This window comes from Prunus dulcis, chromosome 3, assembly GCF_902201215.1.
Source record: "Prunus dulcis chromosome 3, ALMONDv2, whole genome shotgun sequence".
Classification (NCBI taxonomy): Eukaryota; Viridiplantae; Streptophyta; class Magnoliopsida; order Rosales; family Rosaceae; genus Prunus; species Prunus dulcis.
Window position 1 is genome coordinate 2245042 of NC_047652.1, and position 15484 is coordinate 2260525.

General features: G+C 37.2%; 2 protein-coding genes across 2 annotated transcripts; both read left to right on the forward strand.

Moving 5' to 3' along the window:
• The first annotated feature begins 664 nt into the window (after positions 1 to 664).
• On the forward strand, positions 665 to 4069 carry LOC117622314 (GDSL esterase/lipase 5). Its single transcript, XM_034352958.1, has 5 exons — positions 665 to 1509; positions 1662 to 1783; positions 2300 to 2530; positions 2729 to 2984; positions 3671 to 4069. The coding sequence occupies exons 1-5, from the start codon at positions 1248 to 1250 to the stop codon at positions 3919 to 3921; spliced, it is 1122 nt and encodes a 373-aa protein (XP_034208849.1). The 5' UTR covers positions 665 to 1247; the 3' UTR covers positions 3922 to 4069.
• Positions 4070 to 5576: 1507 nt separating this feature from the next.
• LOC117622635 (GDSL esterase/lipase 2-like) lies at positions 5577 to 7647 on the forward strand. The gene is made up of 5 exons (XM_034353378.1): positions 5577 to 5838; positions 5944 to 6065; positions 6570 to 6800; positions 6918 to 7173; positions 7298 to 7647. Exons 1-5 carry the CDS (start codon positions 5577 to 5579, stop codon positions 7537 to 7539), a joined length of 1113 nt encoding a protein of 370 aa, XP_034209269.1. The 3' UTR covers positions 7540 to 7647.
• Positions 7648 to 15484: the final 7837 nt, after the last annotated feature.

Consider the following 15484-nt stretch of genomic DNA (forward strand, 5'->3'; position numbering starts at 1 on the left):
ATTTATTCAAACATTAATGATGACATGCAAGACGCTCTTTACACATCTCAAAAAGGTAATAGGGGTCACGTCCCATTTGCGAAAAAATTGTGGAAATTATAGTGCTATCTTTTCTGACACCATAAAAATCATGTATATGCGTTTATGGGTGTAAATTTGATATACATTGTTATTTTTAAAAAATACCTTTTTAGGTATAGTCGTTGTCTAACATGCATCATAGTATTTTTGATTGGTTTGGCTGCGTGTATTTGTTTGTCTCTCTCTCTCTGTGAATGTGTAAGGCTTTCCATTTTTACACGTGAATGAGTTTGTAAGCTTGATATATACATTGATAACCGAGACTGAAAATTTTGGGCCTTGTTGGAATCTAACAATGCGTCAGTCATGTTTGCAATCCTTAGAATCAAAGTTTGATTGTTTCTAATATCGCCTCGAAGAGCAATTGACTTCTCGAATTAGTAGGGGACATCAGTACAACTCAACACGTTCACACCCACCAATCCGCCGACACACTATTTTTTTTTTTTTCTTCTTGATGTCGTATTTTTATTTGCAAATTGCTAGCTGAAAACTTTTTTTTTAGGGGAAGGAGAGATTACCCCCACACCCAGGATCAGGGCAAACCCCAGACCTTTAGCAGGAAGGACCTACGCAAGGGCCCGTATGCCCTGCAGCCATATATATGGATTTACATAAGAATTTTACAGATTACCCACCAAACACACTATTGCTGGCAACTGGACTCAAATACTGATGGAGTGTCACAATTCAGGGATTGAGCCAACCCGTGTTGGCTGCTAGCTGAATACTTTGCAGTGCCTCTGCAATAATATTTCTTTGGCTATTAGAAAAAAGAAAAAAATATCTCGTTCAAAGTTCAACGCCAAGTACTAGTTTGAGCGATATTTTTCTTTTAATAATTTTTTTTTTTCACAAAATGGATATTTTCAAATTCTCAAATTCCTTTGACTTTTGCAATTCATGTAGTTGGAGAAGAAGTCTTTTCTTATTCATCAGCCGGATGTATAATTTCACATATATGATGATCAAATAAAACCCTTTAAAACTCATATTGAGTGGAGTAGACTAGCCCAAACTTTTGCATTTAGGAAAGATGATTTTATATTACTCATCCAAATTTCAGAGAGATTAAAAAACAAAGTTTTCTGTATATATTTTGTGGCTCAGATATATTTGCTCGACATTGATGTAAAATATATGTGGTGATCAACAAGTCTGCAGCCATGGCAAAGCCAAGCTCTGTCTCTCTCTTTTTCCTTCTTCAGGTAGCTTTAGCAATCTCGACTTGCGGCGGAAGCAAATCTTGGCACTCAAAGCAGCAAGCTGCCTTCTTCATATTTGGAGACTCTTACTTAGACTCTGGCAACAACAATTACATCAACACCACAACTCTTGACCAGGCCAACTTCTGGCCTTATGGAGAAACCTACTTCAAGTTTCCAACTGGAAGATTCTCCGACGGACGTTTGATGTCAGACTTTATTGGTGAGATTTGCAAATCTTTTATAATGTGGTCCTTGGTTGTACAAGTCCACTTTTGGTTAGCTAATCTAACAGAGATTTTTGTTTTGTCTGCTTATAGTTAATTAATCATGATCTTATCTAATATTTTGTATATTATTTTATATAATTTGCAGCTGAGTATGCTCACCTGCCATTTGTTCCTCCCTTTCTTCAACCGGGCTTTCACCAATATTATGATGGGGTGAATTTTGCATCTTCTGGGGCTGGTGCTCTGGTTGAGACGTTTCAAGGGTCGGTATGTAAGTTTTACATTTGAGAGAGAATGATACTGCCATGCTATTTGGTATGAAGTTGACATTTCATGATGTTTCCCCTTTCTTTTGTCTTAATTGTTAGCTTTTGTATTAACTTGATAAGAAGTAAGAAAATCGAGAAAGTCGTAGGTACATGCAACGGTTGTATCACCTCATCATACTGATATGATACAAGAAACTAATAACGAAATATCACGTAATCATTGCTAATGGATTCCATACTCGTATAATTTACATCGGTGTGATCTCAAAAGAGTTTTGAATTTAAATAATGTAAAGGCCCCGTAACAATAATTACTCGTCATCTTATTATTAGTTACGTGAAGTCATATTACAACCGTTGCATCTAAGAAATTCTCAAAGTACAAAACGTTTAAAATAAGCCCTTTCATATATGAGAGTCGAGAAAATAAAAAGTTTTAAGTATTGTTGTATCTACTTTAGACTCAGAAAGTGTAGCAAAATAGTTATGGAACTTCCATATTCTCCTATTTCAGGTCATTGATCTTAAAACACAACTGAAGTATTATAAGAAGGTAGAGAAGTGGTTCAGACACAAGTTAGGCGATGTTGAAGCCAAAGTGACACTTTCAAGAGCCATCTACTTGTTTAGCATTGGAACCAACGATTACATCAGCCCTTTCCTAACCAATTCCCCCATATTGAAGTCCTACTCTAAATCACAATATATTGGAATGGTCATTGGCAACTTGACAAGCGTTATCCAAGTATGAATTAATTATTAGTTTATTTTTCAAGAAATGTTTTGTTTTCAAATAATCTGATATGTTATGTTGTTGGTCGAAACGGCATATTTCCACATGATGCTATTTAATCAGTGATGCTGATTGGTATGCGATAACATAACATATATAGAGTGCACATGTTTGACTCTTATATATTATGATTGGGTGTGAAATTCGCAGGAAATTTATGCTGGTGGGGGTAGGAAATTTGGGTTCATCAACTTGCCGCCCTTGGGTTGTCTTCCGGGCATGAGAATAATCAAGCCAGAAAACAATGGTAGCTGCTTAGAAGAAGTTTCATCACTTGCCAAGTTACACAACGACGCTCTCTCCAAACTTGTGATTCAACTAGGAAACCAGTTGGAGGGTTTCAAATATTCACTCTACGACCTGAGCGGGAATCTTAGGCAGAGAACCAGACATCCCTCGGAATATGGTACGTACTCAATCCACGCCAATCATCATAAAAATTGTCTTATCAATCCATTGATTGGATAAACATATGGGTCCTAAGTCTTCTGTCTAATCATAATCACCAGAGTTTTCAGTACATTGTTGAAAATAGGGCCTGGACCATGCTTATTCTTGCCAGTGAGGGAAGTGGGCCAGGCCGATAAGACAATCCCTTGTACTAGTGTTAGGTGTCTGGTGGACCAACAGGTCCAATAATTTGGTGGTGGACCAAATTCTTTTTTGACCTTGAGCGTACCAATGACAAAATAGTGCTTGGGATAGTCCTCAACGTTCGACCGGGTTACTCTCTGCCGTTAATGTAAGTGGAATTTACAATGCATCAATGATTTAGAGTCACCAACGTGCATGTGGGAGACTATACTTAACAATTTTCAAAAAATATTGCTGGTCTCCTTTTGTTTTCACTTTTCTTTTTCAATAAAGTAAAGTTGAGCAAATTTTCTGGATCAGTGTACTGATCAAATTGTTGGGTGCATTTAGAAGCTCATGTTCTTGTTCTTTTAATCAGCGTACGGACTCGTTTGGGAATGATTTGTGTAGGAAGTACTTATGCGTTTTCAACAAAACGCTTCTGTTTGTGCAAACTTATTTGCTCATCAATTTGTGCTGCAAATTAATGTTGAATGTTGTAATTGTTTGTGGTGGAAGGTTTCAAGGAAGGAAAAACAGCATGCTGTGGTACAGGGCAGTATAGAGGGGTGTTCAGCTGTGGAGGAAAAAGAATAGTGAAGGAGTTTGAATTGTGTGAGAATCCAAATGAACATGTGTTCTGGGATTCTCTCCATCTCACTGAAAAGGTCTACAAGCAATTGGCCAGTCAAATGTGGAGTGGTCGGCCATGGGACTCCAATGCCACGGGTCTATACAGTCTCAAGGATCTCTTCCTCCAAGGCTTCTAATTAAATCATTGCATCAAATCACAAATCGTGACATATTAAATATTAAATTATTAGTCTTTTTTGAAGTGGTATTCCACCAGAATTATAACATGTGACTTTGAACATTTCAATCTTTGGTAAATTAAAATTAAAATTAGATGGAGCAGCTTAGCTGCAATTGAAGTTTAGACATGTATCTTTTGCTACTTTGGTTGACCACCGCAGCCAAAATAAGTCTTTGCTTCTGGAAGAACTATGATTAAAAGTGTAAATGTCTTGTTACGAAATTATAAATTATATTTAATTATATTTTTCAAGTAAAACTGTCGAGATAAACACCCAAAATTATCAAAATTATTAAATATGTCACAATAGTTTTAAACTTTTTTATACAAAAAGAAAAAAACTTTATTAGTTTTCAAGGAGTAGTTGTGTGTGTATAAAAAAATAGATGAAGCCGTCCTCAGTGATGTTCGAGGATTTCTCGTCTTTGATTGATTACTCATTTTTAAGATATGAACAAGTTGCTAAGTACTTATAATTTGAGTCTATTGCCTTTTTTGTATAAATTTAAATTTGTAATGTCCATCAATTGAAAATGTTAGAAAGAAGAAGAAACAGTTGGAAAGATTTAATTTGCACTTTTTCTTTTCTAACCCGTCAACAACAGCTGAATGTGTCTGTTTAAAGATTACTTAAATACAACTTTAAAAATTCGATGATCGAGCCTGCATGTGTAGAGACACTCACCTAATCCCTTAAGACATAGCTTGATTTTTGTATTCGGTATTTGATTGGAATAGGGAATAAAAACTATATTCGATTTAAGATTTGAAGTACTCGATTGACTACACTAATGTAAGAGCATCTCCAACCGATATGTCAAATTGCCACATGGACATGAAATAGTAAAAATTAAATGTTAAAGTTGCTCCAACTGTGTAGTCAAATCCTACATGGATTTGAAGGCTGAAAGAGATATGTCAAAAATAACATATCAAAAAGCTTCATGTCAAATGTTATTTTAATATTTTTTAGTAATGAACCCCACTATCATTTACTCTCTTTTAAACATTTTATGCATCATATATGCCCAATTTGTTTTTAAAAATATAATAAAATAATATGATATTTAGTATTTCGGATGGAGTTAAATTTTTCCAAAGTGCCACAAAAATCATTAAATTCAAATTTAACAGTTTACATTTGACAGTTTCCTTGAAGATGCTCTAAGTAACGGTCCTCTACATGCCACGATTGCCTCGCATTTCCGGCCATTTCTACTTAAACTGTTATTCTAGTAGGTCTTGTTGACGAACTTCAAAGAATGGTAATTTCTATAAATAAAAAAAAGGCCATATCAAACATATAAAACTGAAAACAATAATATTTTAAAGTCTGAGAAGAAGGTGGTGGAGAAACAAATTTAAATGCGATAGAGTAAAATATTTGTTTGCTTACGTATCTTCCTTCTGGATTGTTTTGATTTGGACTTTTTAAAGAGACTAGGTATGTACTTGATTTTTATACACAAAAAAAGGAAAAGGTCATTGATTTTTATACGCATGGAGCCTCCAAATGTCCTTATAAATAGCAATTCAAGATAAGTTGAAGATCGAATCTAGCAATTCAGAACAAAGCAAAAAAATAAAAAAGAAGAAAAAAAGTAAAAAAGTATGGCAAATATAAGCTTCCAAGTCTCTGTCTTCGCATTTTGTACAAGCATTAGCCTTCTTCTCATGGCAACCCAAAGCCAAGGCCATCTTGGGTTTGACAAACATGTACCCCTTTTCTTCTTTGGTGATTCATACTTTGATGCTGGGAATAACAACTATATCAACACTACTCTGCGGGCAAATTATTGGCCATATGGTGAAACTTTCTTCAAGTACCCGACCGGTCGATTTTCGGACGGTCGTCTAATTTCAGATTTTATTGGTAAGAGATATACATACTTTACACGAACTCATAGAAATGGTGTCTTATAGTAAAGAATCCGAAATGTTACCAGGTAATTGAAAGTTAAGTATTTTGCTGTTGCAGCTGAGTATGCAGAGTTGCCGTTTATTCCACCGTATCTACAACCCGGTAGTCATCAATTTATGTATGGAGCAAACTTTGCATCTGCAGGAGCTGGTGCTCTGGTTGAAACTAGCCAAGGTTTGGTATGTGTGAAATCATTTTGCATGAATTTTTTGTTTATTTTTATTTAATCACTGGGGAAGGAGGGATTCGAAACTTTGATTAGGAATCGAAATACCACTAAATCAAGAGTTAGTTTAGTGCATACATTTCCTTCGTCAATTAGTTTTTCTATAATGGAAATTACCGATACACTGTACAAGAAAAGTCATAATGCATATATAGGTCACCCATTTCTTACACCACATTTATCATATGATTGGGTTCAATGCACCTTTTATAGAGATGTGGTACACCAACCAATCTAGTAGAAAACATGTGGTACATCTAGCAAGTCAATGCTTCCACAAGACTTGCCTAGTCTTGGCATGAGTTTATATTTAGAATAGACATGTACTTGTAAACTACCCAACCACACATTGAATAGAAGGCTCAAACATTAATTAGAACTTTTTTTTTTCCTTCTGAAAACTATGACCCTTATGAAAATGGTTACTTAGTTTTCTCAAACCTTAACCCTCTTTCAGGTGATAGACCTTCATTCTCAACTCTCATATTTCCAAAGGGTCAAGAGGTTGCTGAGGCAGAAACTAGGGGATGAAGAAGCCAAGGCTCTGCTCTCAAGAGCCGTTTACTTGTTTAGCGTCGGAGGCAACGATTATATTTTCCCATTCGAGACAAACTCCAGCGTGCTTCGATCCTACTCTCATGAGGAATTTGTAGGCCTGGTGATAGCCAACATCAGTGCAGTAATCAAAGTAAATTCCTAGCTAGTACATACTTTAAAAAAAAAAAATGTATTAATTACATAATATTGTTGTGCATGCATGATGGATATAGTATTAACAAACGAAATATTCATTTTGACGAATTAGGAAATATATATGGAAGGAGGAAGGAATTTTGGGTTTCTTGGCCTTGATCCTCTTGGCTGTTTACCATATTCAAGAGCAATTGTACAGGGAGAAAGTGGTGCCTGCTTTGAAGAAATTACACCATACGTAAAACTACACAACAAAGCAATTTCCAAACTCCTGCAGAAGCTAGAGAGTGAGCTCAAGGGATTCAGATACTCACTTTCCCAAATTTACGAGTTTTTAATAGAAAGAATAAATCACCCCTCTAAATATGGTACGTATATATCTTGGAAAAATCTTCGTATGAATTAAATTTATATTGTCAAACCGTGAATTTGATGACATTTAATATAGAAATAAGGAATTAATGTTGAATTTTTGTTTTGTGATCGACAAAGGTTTTGAGGAAGGGAAAGTAGCATGCTGTGGAAGTGGTCCATATGGAGGCATTTATAGCTGTGGAGGGAAGAGAGAGGTGAAAGAGTATCACCTGTGTCATAATGCTAGTGAATATGTCTTCTTTGACTCTGGTCATCCAACTGAAAGGGTCTTTCAGCAGTTTGCCAAGCAATTCTGGAGTGGAACTTCCAATTCCACTACGTCTTACAATCTGAAAGCACTATTTGAAACTCAATATTAAGTATGTATATTTAGGGTACGTATGAGAATTTTGTTTATTTATTTAGGGTCTTAGACCAATTTTGCCCCCATATGTAGTGAGAATGTTTGCTCATTGTTCTACCAAACCTGTGCGTGTATGGTTACATATGAGTGTTTAGTATTGTAAATTCATAACAAATTTTTTTGCATGTGACGTGGGCAATATAATACAGTGGGTTACATATTTACGGGTGTGAAATTTTTTTGGATATTATTATTAATTGTGTTTGATAAACTGTTCCCGAAAAATGAAACAATTCTAGTATTGTGGAAATTTTTCCTATCAATTCATCAAACAAAGTTACCCAAACCCCATGAATGCCAAAATCACCCACATGATGAACAAATCATTTAATTGGTTGATAAATTAACCATTTTAAAGAATTTATTAACCCTTAAAACTACCAAAACTAAAATACATGGTGTGAAGGCCATGGGCCGAGAAGAATGGAGAAAAGGGAATCTGATGCTTCTCAAATACATTGCGTAGACGAAATGCACCGACTCATTTTTCCTTACGTTGTTGTACCTAGTGTATAAGTTCATCACAAAATCTTCACTTCTCCATAATTTTTTGCTTTTCACTCTCACCCTGTGGCCCATCCACATTTACAACAAATAAGCATATTTGTGATATATTATTCTTTTATAACATGCTAAAGTTGTTTCACAATGAATATCTTTAGAACTCTCTTTATAGCATTTTTGTGGAAATTAAATCTGATCGAGCCTTTGAAGAGTTGAGATAGAGGAAGCATATATAGAGAGAGAGAGAGAGAGAGATAGAGAGTTGTGGTTTTTTTAATTATAAATATATAAATGGAATTTAAATTTTAAAATAAATACATTTTCTTCTTTTTCTATGATTTTTAAATTTTAAATCATGTTAAAAATATTTGTTTTCCATTTAAATCCATGTGGTATTGTTTTATTGGATATGTAGGCTCCACATATGTGCGGTAACATCCCACATCGACTAACGGAGAGGGGGTAATGTGCCTTATATGTACATGCCTGCCTTCATCTAGCACGAGGCCTTTTGGGAGCTCACTGGCTTCGGAGTCATGAGAATTTCGAAGTTAAGCGATTTGGGGGCTAGAGCAATCTCAGGATGGGTGACCCACTGGGAAGTTGCTCCTGAGCTCTCAGAAACAAAACCGTGAGGGCAGAGAGGGGGGCCCAAAGCGGACAATATCGTGCTTCGGCGGAGCCGATCTCGGGATGTGACGTGCCATGTCAAGAAACTAACTTAACTTTGTACTTAGGTGAAGGGGGTATATTGAAAACCCCAATGGACAGATCTAAGACAACAATAATCAAATGTTCCTAGTAGCAATATAACTAGTCATAAACCTAAGAACACATAGCATAATACACATCCATTCATCAATCAATTCTCAAGCCCTTGCGAACCTGAAAGATGACTACGTGACAACCTAGACACTCATAAGGACTCTTTAATCTAGGCATCCCCTGTGCTAGCAACAACTAAAGTGAAAGTTGTGTGAACATTCATGGCAGCAATAAGGAAATGCTCAGCAGGATATGACTAGTCAAGTTATCAAGAAAATCAAACCCATAAAATTATTCATCAAGAAACCCACCATTGGGAAAAACTTGGGAAAAATCTTAGGTCTATTTAGGAAACAAGATATACCTCCTCTGTTCAACCTTCCTTTCTAACTTAGTAAAGGTTGCAGCAAGTCCTTCATGACAATGAAAGCTTCCTCTTCAGCTCGTTCATCCCATGACACCGGCTTACACAACTCAAATCCTAATAGGAACAAGAAACTTGGATTCCAAATAACAAGATCAATTTTTTCAAGAATCATACTCTTGAAGAAATCAATTTAGAATCTGACCAAGATCTAGATGATGTATATGTTGTTTTGTAGATGCAGATTTAAAAAATAATAAAGTAATTTTCAAATGCAGATTTAAAAACTCGTTTTCAAAAGACATGACTTCTTAAAAAAATGTGGTGCAAAAGCTATATGAGCAAGCTCTCAAATCTTTTTGGGAAAGAAGAAGTGTGTGAATATATTAGATGCATATTTCAAAACTCATGAAAGCAGATTTTCAAATGCCATTTGAAAAACTCATTTTCAAGAGAATGACTTCTTACCTAGAGAGAGAGAGAGAGAGAGTAAAAGGAGGACCAAAGTGTAGGATTTAAAACATTTTAAAGAAGTTCATTTGAATATAAATTAAATTAATCGCGGCGGAAGTCTATGGTGGTTGTTTAAATTTAAAAACAAAACTTCTTCCAAGTATCTTAAGCCATGAATATTGACATGTTTTTCATAAATGGAAAGTTTAAGAGAAATGATAAGATCTAATTACCCTTGAAGCAAAGATATGAACCAATTTGTGTTTGGTCTTCTCTTGATGATTTCCTCTTTGTAGCACGATATTGTCCGCTTTGGGCCTGGCTACATTCTCACCAGCCCGCACGGTTTTGTTCTTGGGAGCTCACGGAACAACTTCCCAGGGTGGTCACCCATCCTGGGATTGCTCCAGCCTCCCACTCGCTTAACTTCGGAGTTCCCAGTACTCCGAAGCCAGTGAGCTCCCAAAAGGCCTCGTCTAAGGTGGTGGGCCCCACTCTAGCACGATATTGTCCGCTTTGGGCCGGGCTTACCCCAGGATGCGAGGTGTGCCATATAAGGCACATCACCCCCTCTCCGTTTGGTCGATGTGGGATCTTACAATCCATCCCCCTTAAGGGATCCGACGTCCTCGTCGGCACACTCGCACCACACGGCAGAGTGGCTCTGATACCAAATTGTCACACCCCGGACCGGCTCCGCCGTAGCAAGATATTGTCCACTTTGGGCTGGCTACATTCTCACCAGCCCGCAAGGATTTGTTTATGGGAGCTCACGGAGCAACTTCCCAGGGGGTCACCATCCTGGGAAGTTGCTCCGTGAGCTCCCAGGAACAAACCCGTGAGGGCCCAGTCGTGGGTGCCAGAGCGGACAATATCATGCTAGGTGGAGTTGGGCCAGTCCGCTGCGCCACTCTGAACTTAGATGAGGCCTTTTGGGAGCTCACTGGCTTCGGGTTCGTAGGAACTCCGAAGTTAAGCGAGTTGGAGGCTGGAGCAATCCCAAGATGGGTGACCACCCTGGGAAGTTGCTTCGTGAGCTCCCAGAAACAAAACCGTGCGGGCTGGTGAGAATGTAACCAGGCCCAAAGCGGACAATATCTTGCTACGGCGGAGCCGGTCCGGGGTATGACAATGGATTAGTGAAAGATTTTCTTCTGTCTAAAGATGTGGAAGATCTTTTTCTCAGGAAGTTCATATCTATTCGTTTTCCAGTGTCAAAAAAAGCATGCTTAATTTACTGTCCAAAGATGTGGTTAAGTGTGTTTGATTAAAGTCCTGGGGAAAGTTGTTTATATAAAGTGCTTATCTTGTTTTAAAACATGTATAGTCAATCATAACTCGATTCGAACTCTCACTGGCTCAAATTATAAGAAATGGAGAGAAGATGTGGAAATTGCTCTTGGACTTCTGGATTATGAGATGGTTTTTATTGATGAAGCTCTATCAGTACCTGCTAATGATGCATCTGCTGAGACTAAGGCAAAATATACAAAGTGGATTAAAGCTAACAAAATGGCAATTCTGATCATGAGGAGGTCTATTTCAGAAGAAGTCAGAGGAAGTATTATCGAAACTGAGAATGCTAAGCAGTTCATGGAAGCTATTGCAGAAAACTTCCAAGGATCTAAGAAAGCTGAAATAGGCACACTCATGAGCCAGCTGACAGACATGAAATACAATGGAGAAGGCTGCATAAGGACTCACATTCTAAACATGGTTGAGATAGGAAACAAGCTGAAAGCCCTGAAAGTCAATGTAGATGAGACCATGATGGTGCACTTCGCCATTAACTCCCTACCTAGCATATTCAGACAGTTGAAAACCACTTATATTGCCTAGAAGGAGATATGGTCAGTTGCTGATTTGATAGGTATATGTGTGCAGGAAGAACAAAGTATTAGAAAAGACAAAGGCAAAGAACAAGTGTGTTGGGTGCAGGATACAAAATTCAAACCAAAGGAATGGTCCAAAAACAAGAATGCAGATAAGCAGCAAAGGAAAGATGAGACTGCAAAGGGCATAGGTCCAGTAGGCTTGAAGTGTTTCTTCTGCAAGAAGTTTGGGCATTTGAAGAGAGACTGCAGAAGATACAAACGCTGGTTGGACAAGCAAAAGGGAAAAGGTAAGCATGAAAATGTCTCTGTGATTTATGAATCTAATACAGTTGAAGTTTTATCTAATTCATGGTGGATAGATAGTGGTGCAACAGTTCATGTAACTAACTCTCTGCAGGGATTCAAAACAAAGAGGGTGCCAAACAAGGATGACTTGAAGGTGTTCGTGGGAAATGGAGAAAGAGTTAGAGTAGATTTTGTTGGTTTAGCTAGCCTTGAGTTGGAGTCAGGTTTTGTTTTGGAATTAGTTGATGTCGTTTATGTACCTTCTATGACAAGGAACTTATTATCAGTTAGCAAGCTTGTAAAATCAAACTTACAGTTTGAGTTTGATGAGTCTGGTTTCTCCATTTTCAGAAATAAAAGTTTTATTGGTAATGGATTGTTGATTGATGGGATGTTTCGTTTGAACTGCAAATTGCCAAATCAAAGTACAGAGATGATAAATGTGTTAAGTTCAAAAAGACCTTGTAATACTGAACCCTTCACACTATGGCATAAGAGACTTGGACATGTCTCGAAAGAAAGAATGAATCTCTTAAGCAAAGAATCAATTCTTCCACCACTTAACCACCATGAACAAGATAAAACATGCATTGAATGTGCAAAAGGAAAATTGACAAATCTCAGAAAGAAAGGGGCGATAAGGAGTGAAAAACTACTTGAGATAATACACACAGATATTTGCGGACCTTTCCCAGCTGATACACATGATGGTTTCAGGTATTTTATTACCTTAACAGATGATTTTTCAAGATATGGATATGTGTATCTGATAACAGAAAAGTCCAAAGCACTGGAAATGTTTAAAATCTACAAAGCAGAAGTAGAAAACCAGCTGGATTCTAAGATAAAGGTTGTAAGATCAGATAGGGGAGGAGAGTTCTATGGCAAGTTCACTGAAAGGGGAAGAAATCCAGGACCTTTTGCAAACTTTTTGCAGCAAGAGGGCATTATTGCACAGTATACAAATCCTGGGACACCACAACAGAATGGTGTTTCAGAAAGGAGAAATAGAACCTTAATAGAGATGGTGAGAAGCATGATGTGTTGTGCAAAGCTTCCTACTTTTCTATGGGGAGAAGCTTTAAAAACTGCAAATTATCTTGTCAATAGAGTACCTACCAAAGCTACAAACAAGATACCCTACGAAATCTGGAGCAAAAGAAAGCCTAGTTTGGCTCATCTAAAAACCTAGGGATGCAAGGCAGAGGAAAAATTATACAATCCAATGCAGAAGAAACTTGATTCCAAAACTGTGAGTTGTTTCTTCATAGGATATCCAGATAGGACAAAAGGTTACAGGTTTTATTGTCCCAAGCATAACACAAGATTTGTGGAAACACAAAGAGCAATCTTCATTGAAGAAGAAGAGGGAGGATTAGATGATATAGATTTTGATTTTGATGAGGTTTTGGAAAACAAGGAAACTGCAGATGAGAATCAAATGAGAAATGTTACCATTTTACCTCTTGATGTCTTGGGAGAAAACCAAGACTCACCAATGGATGAAGAAAGAAATAATGAAGAAGGACAAGTGACAGAATACCAACAAACTGCAGCAGAAGATGTTCAGACAGATCAACCAGTACAGGTTCCAAATCCACAACTCAGGAGGTCACAAAGGCCTAAGAGGCCGGCCTTGTCCAATGACTATTTTGTTTATCTACAAGAATCTGAACATGACATCAATACTGATGAAGACCCTGCAACTTTCAAGCAAGCCATGGAAAGAAGCAAGTGCACACAATGGTCTGCAGCCATAGAATCTGAACTAGAATCAATGAGCAAAAATGGGGTATGGAAACTAGTAGTTTTACCACCAGGATGCAAACCTATAGGATGCAAGTGGGTCTATAAAACTAAAAGAAATGCACAAGGACAAATAGACAGGTATAAAGCCAGACTAGTGGCAAAAGGTTACACACAAGAAGAAGGAGTTGATTACAATGAGACTTTCTCTCCAGTGTCGACTAAAGATTCATTTAGAGTTATAATGGCTTTAGTTGCTCATTTTGATCTGCATCTTCATCAAATGGACGTTAAGACAGCCTTCCTAAATGGAGATCTAATTGAAGAAATATATATGAAGCAGCCAGATGGTTTTGCCTCAAAAGGGGAAGAAAGTTTAGTGTGCAAGCTGCAGAAATCAATATATGGTCTAAAACAGGCATCAAGACAATGGTATCTCAAATTTGATGAAGTTGTTAAGTCCCAAGGCTTCATTGATAATCCATTAGATGAATGCATCTATATGAAATTCAATGGAAAGAATTTTATTTTTATGCTGCTATACGTGGATGACATCCTTCTAGCAAGTAGCAATCTGTCTATGTTGCATGACACTAAAGGGATGCTATCCAATCATTTTGATATGAGTGATCTGGGATAGGCAAACTACGTTCTGGGAATTGAAATCAGTAGGGACAGAGAAAGGAAAATGATTGGTTTATGCCAAAAGGCATATATTGAGAAAGTGCTTAAAAGGTTTAACATGGGAAATTGTACAGGATGCGATGTTCCTTTCTCAAAAGGGGATAAATTGAGCAGTGAACAATCTCCTAAAACTGAGCAAGAGAGACAGGAGATGAAGGACAAACCCTATGCATCATTGGTAGGAAGCCTGATGTATGCACAAGTCTGCACTAGGCCAGACTTAGCATTCTACATAAGTGTTCTTGGCAGATTTCAGTCTAATCCAGGTCAAGCACATTGGATTGCAGGAAAGAAAGTATTAAGGTATGTGCAAAGAACTAAAGAGTACAAATTGGTCTATAGAAAGGTTGAAAATTTGCAGCTGGAAGGATATGCAGATGCAGACTTTGCAGGATGTCAGGATACTAAGAAATGCACATCAGGAGTTGTTTTTCTATTTGCAGGTGCTGCAATGGCATGGAAGAGCATGAAACAGCAGTATGTTTCAACCTCCACCATGCAAGCAGAGTTCTTGGCAGTTTATGAAGCCACTTCAATGGCAGTGTGGCTTAAAAATTTCATGTCAATGCTGAAAATTGTGGATTCAATACAGAGACCGATTCAGTTATGGAATGACAATACTGCAGCAGTGTATTTTGCACAAGGAAATAAGAGATCAAGTGGAATGAGGCATTTGCATTTAAAGTTCTTATCTGCGAAGGAAAAGATCAGAGATGGAGAGACTGCTCTAAGTCACATTGGCACAGATTTTATGATTGCAGACCCCTTGAATAAAGGGCTGCCTAATCATGTTTTTCACAGACATGTGGCAAGCATGGGATTGCAATTCAGTTTTGATACCTAAAGTCAGTGGGAGTCAGTGGGAGCTAGAGTTCTTGCAGTCATGTTTTATTTTGATTTTGTTAACTAGTTCTATCTAGTCAGATTCTGTTTAAAGTAGACTTATTTGAATTGTTTTTATATAATGTTTTGCATTTACTGCTTCTGGATGACAAATAGAATAAAGGCCAAACTGTGATCATGCTAGCATTATGTTTTGCAGTTTGAATCTATGAATGAGTCATTAAAGGAGACCTTGGTAGTCTTAAAGGGTGAGCAAAGAACTGTTTTGTTTTATTACACTTACAGTAAAACAAAAGGGTTCTCATTTTCAATCTAGTTGGATGCCTTATGTGTTTTGCAGGTTCATATATGTGATTATAAAAGTCTTGGATGTTATATATCCAGTGTACTTCGATAGTCCTCTATGAATTTTCAAAATGACA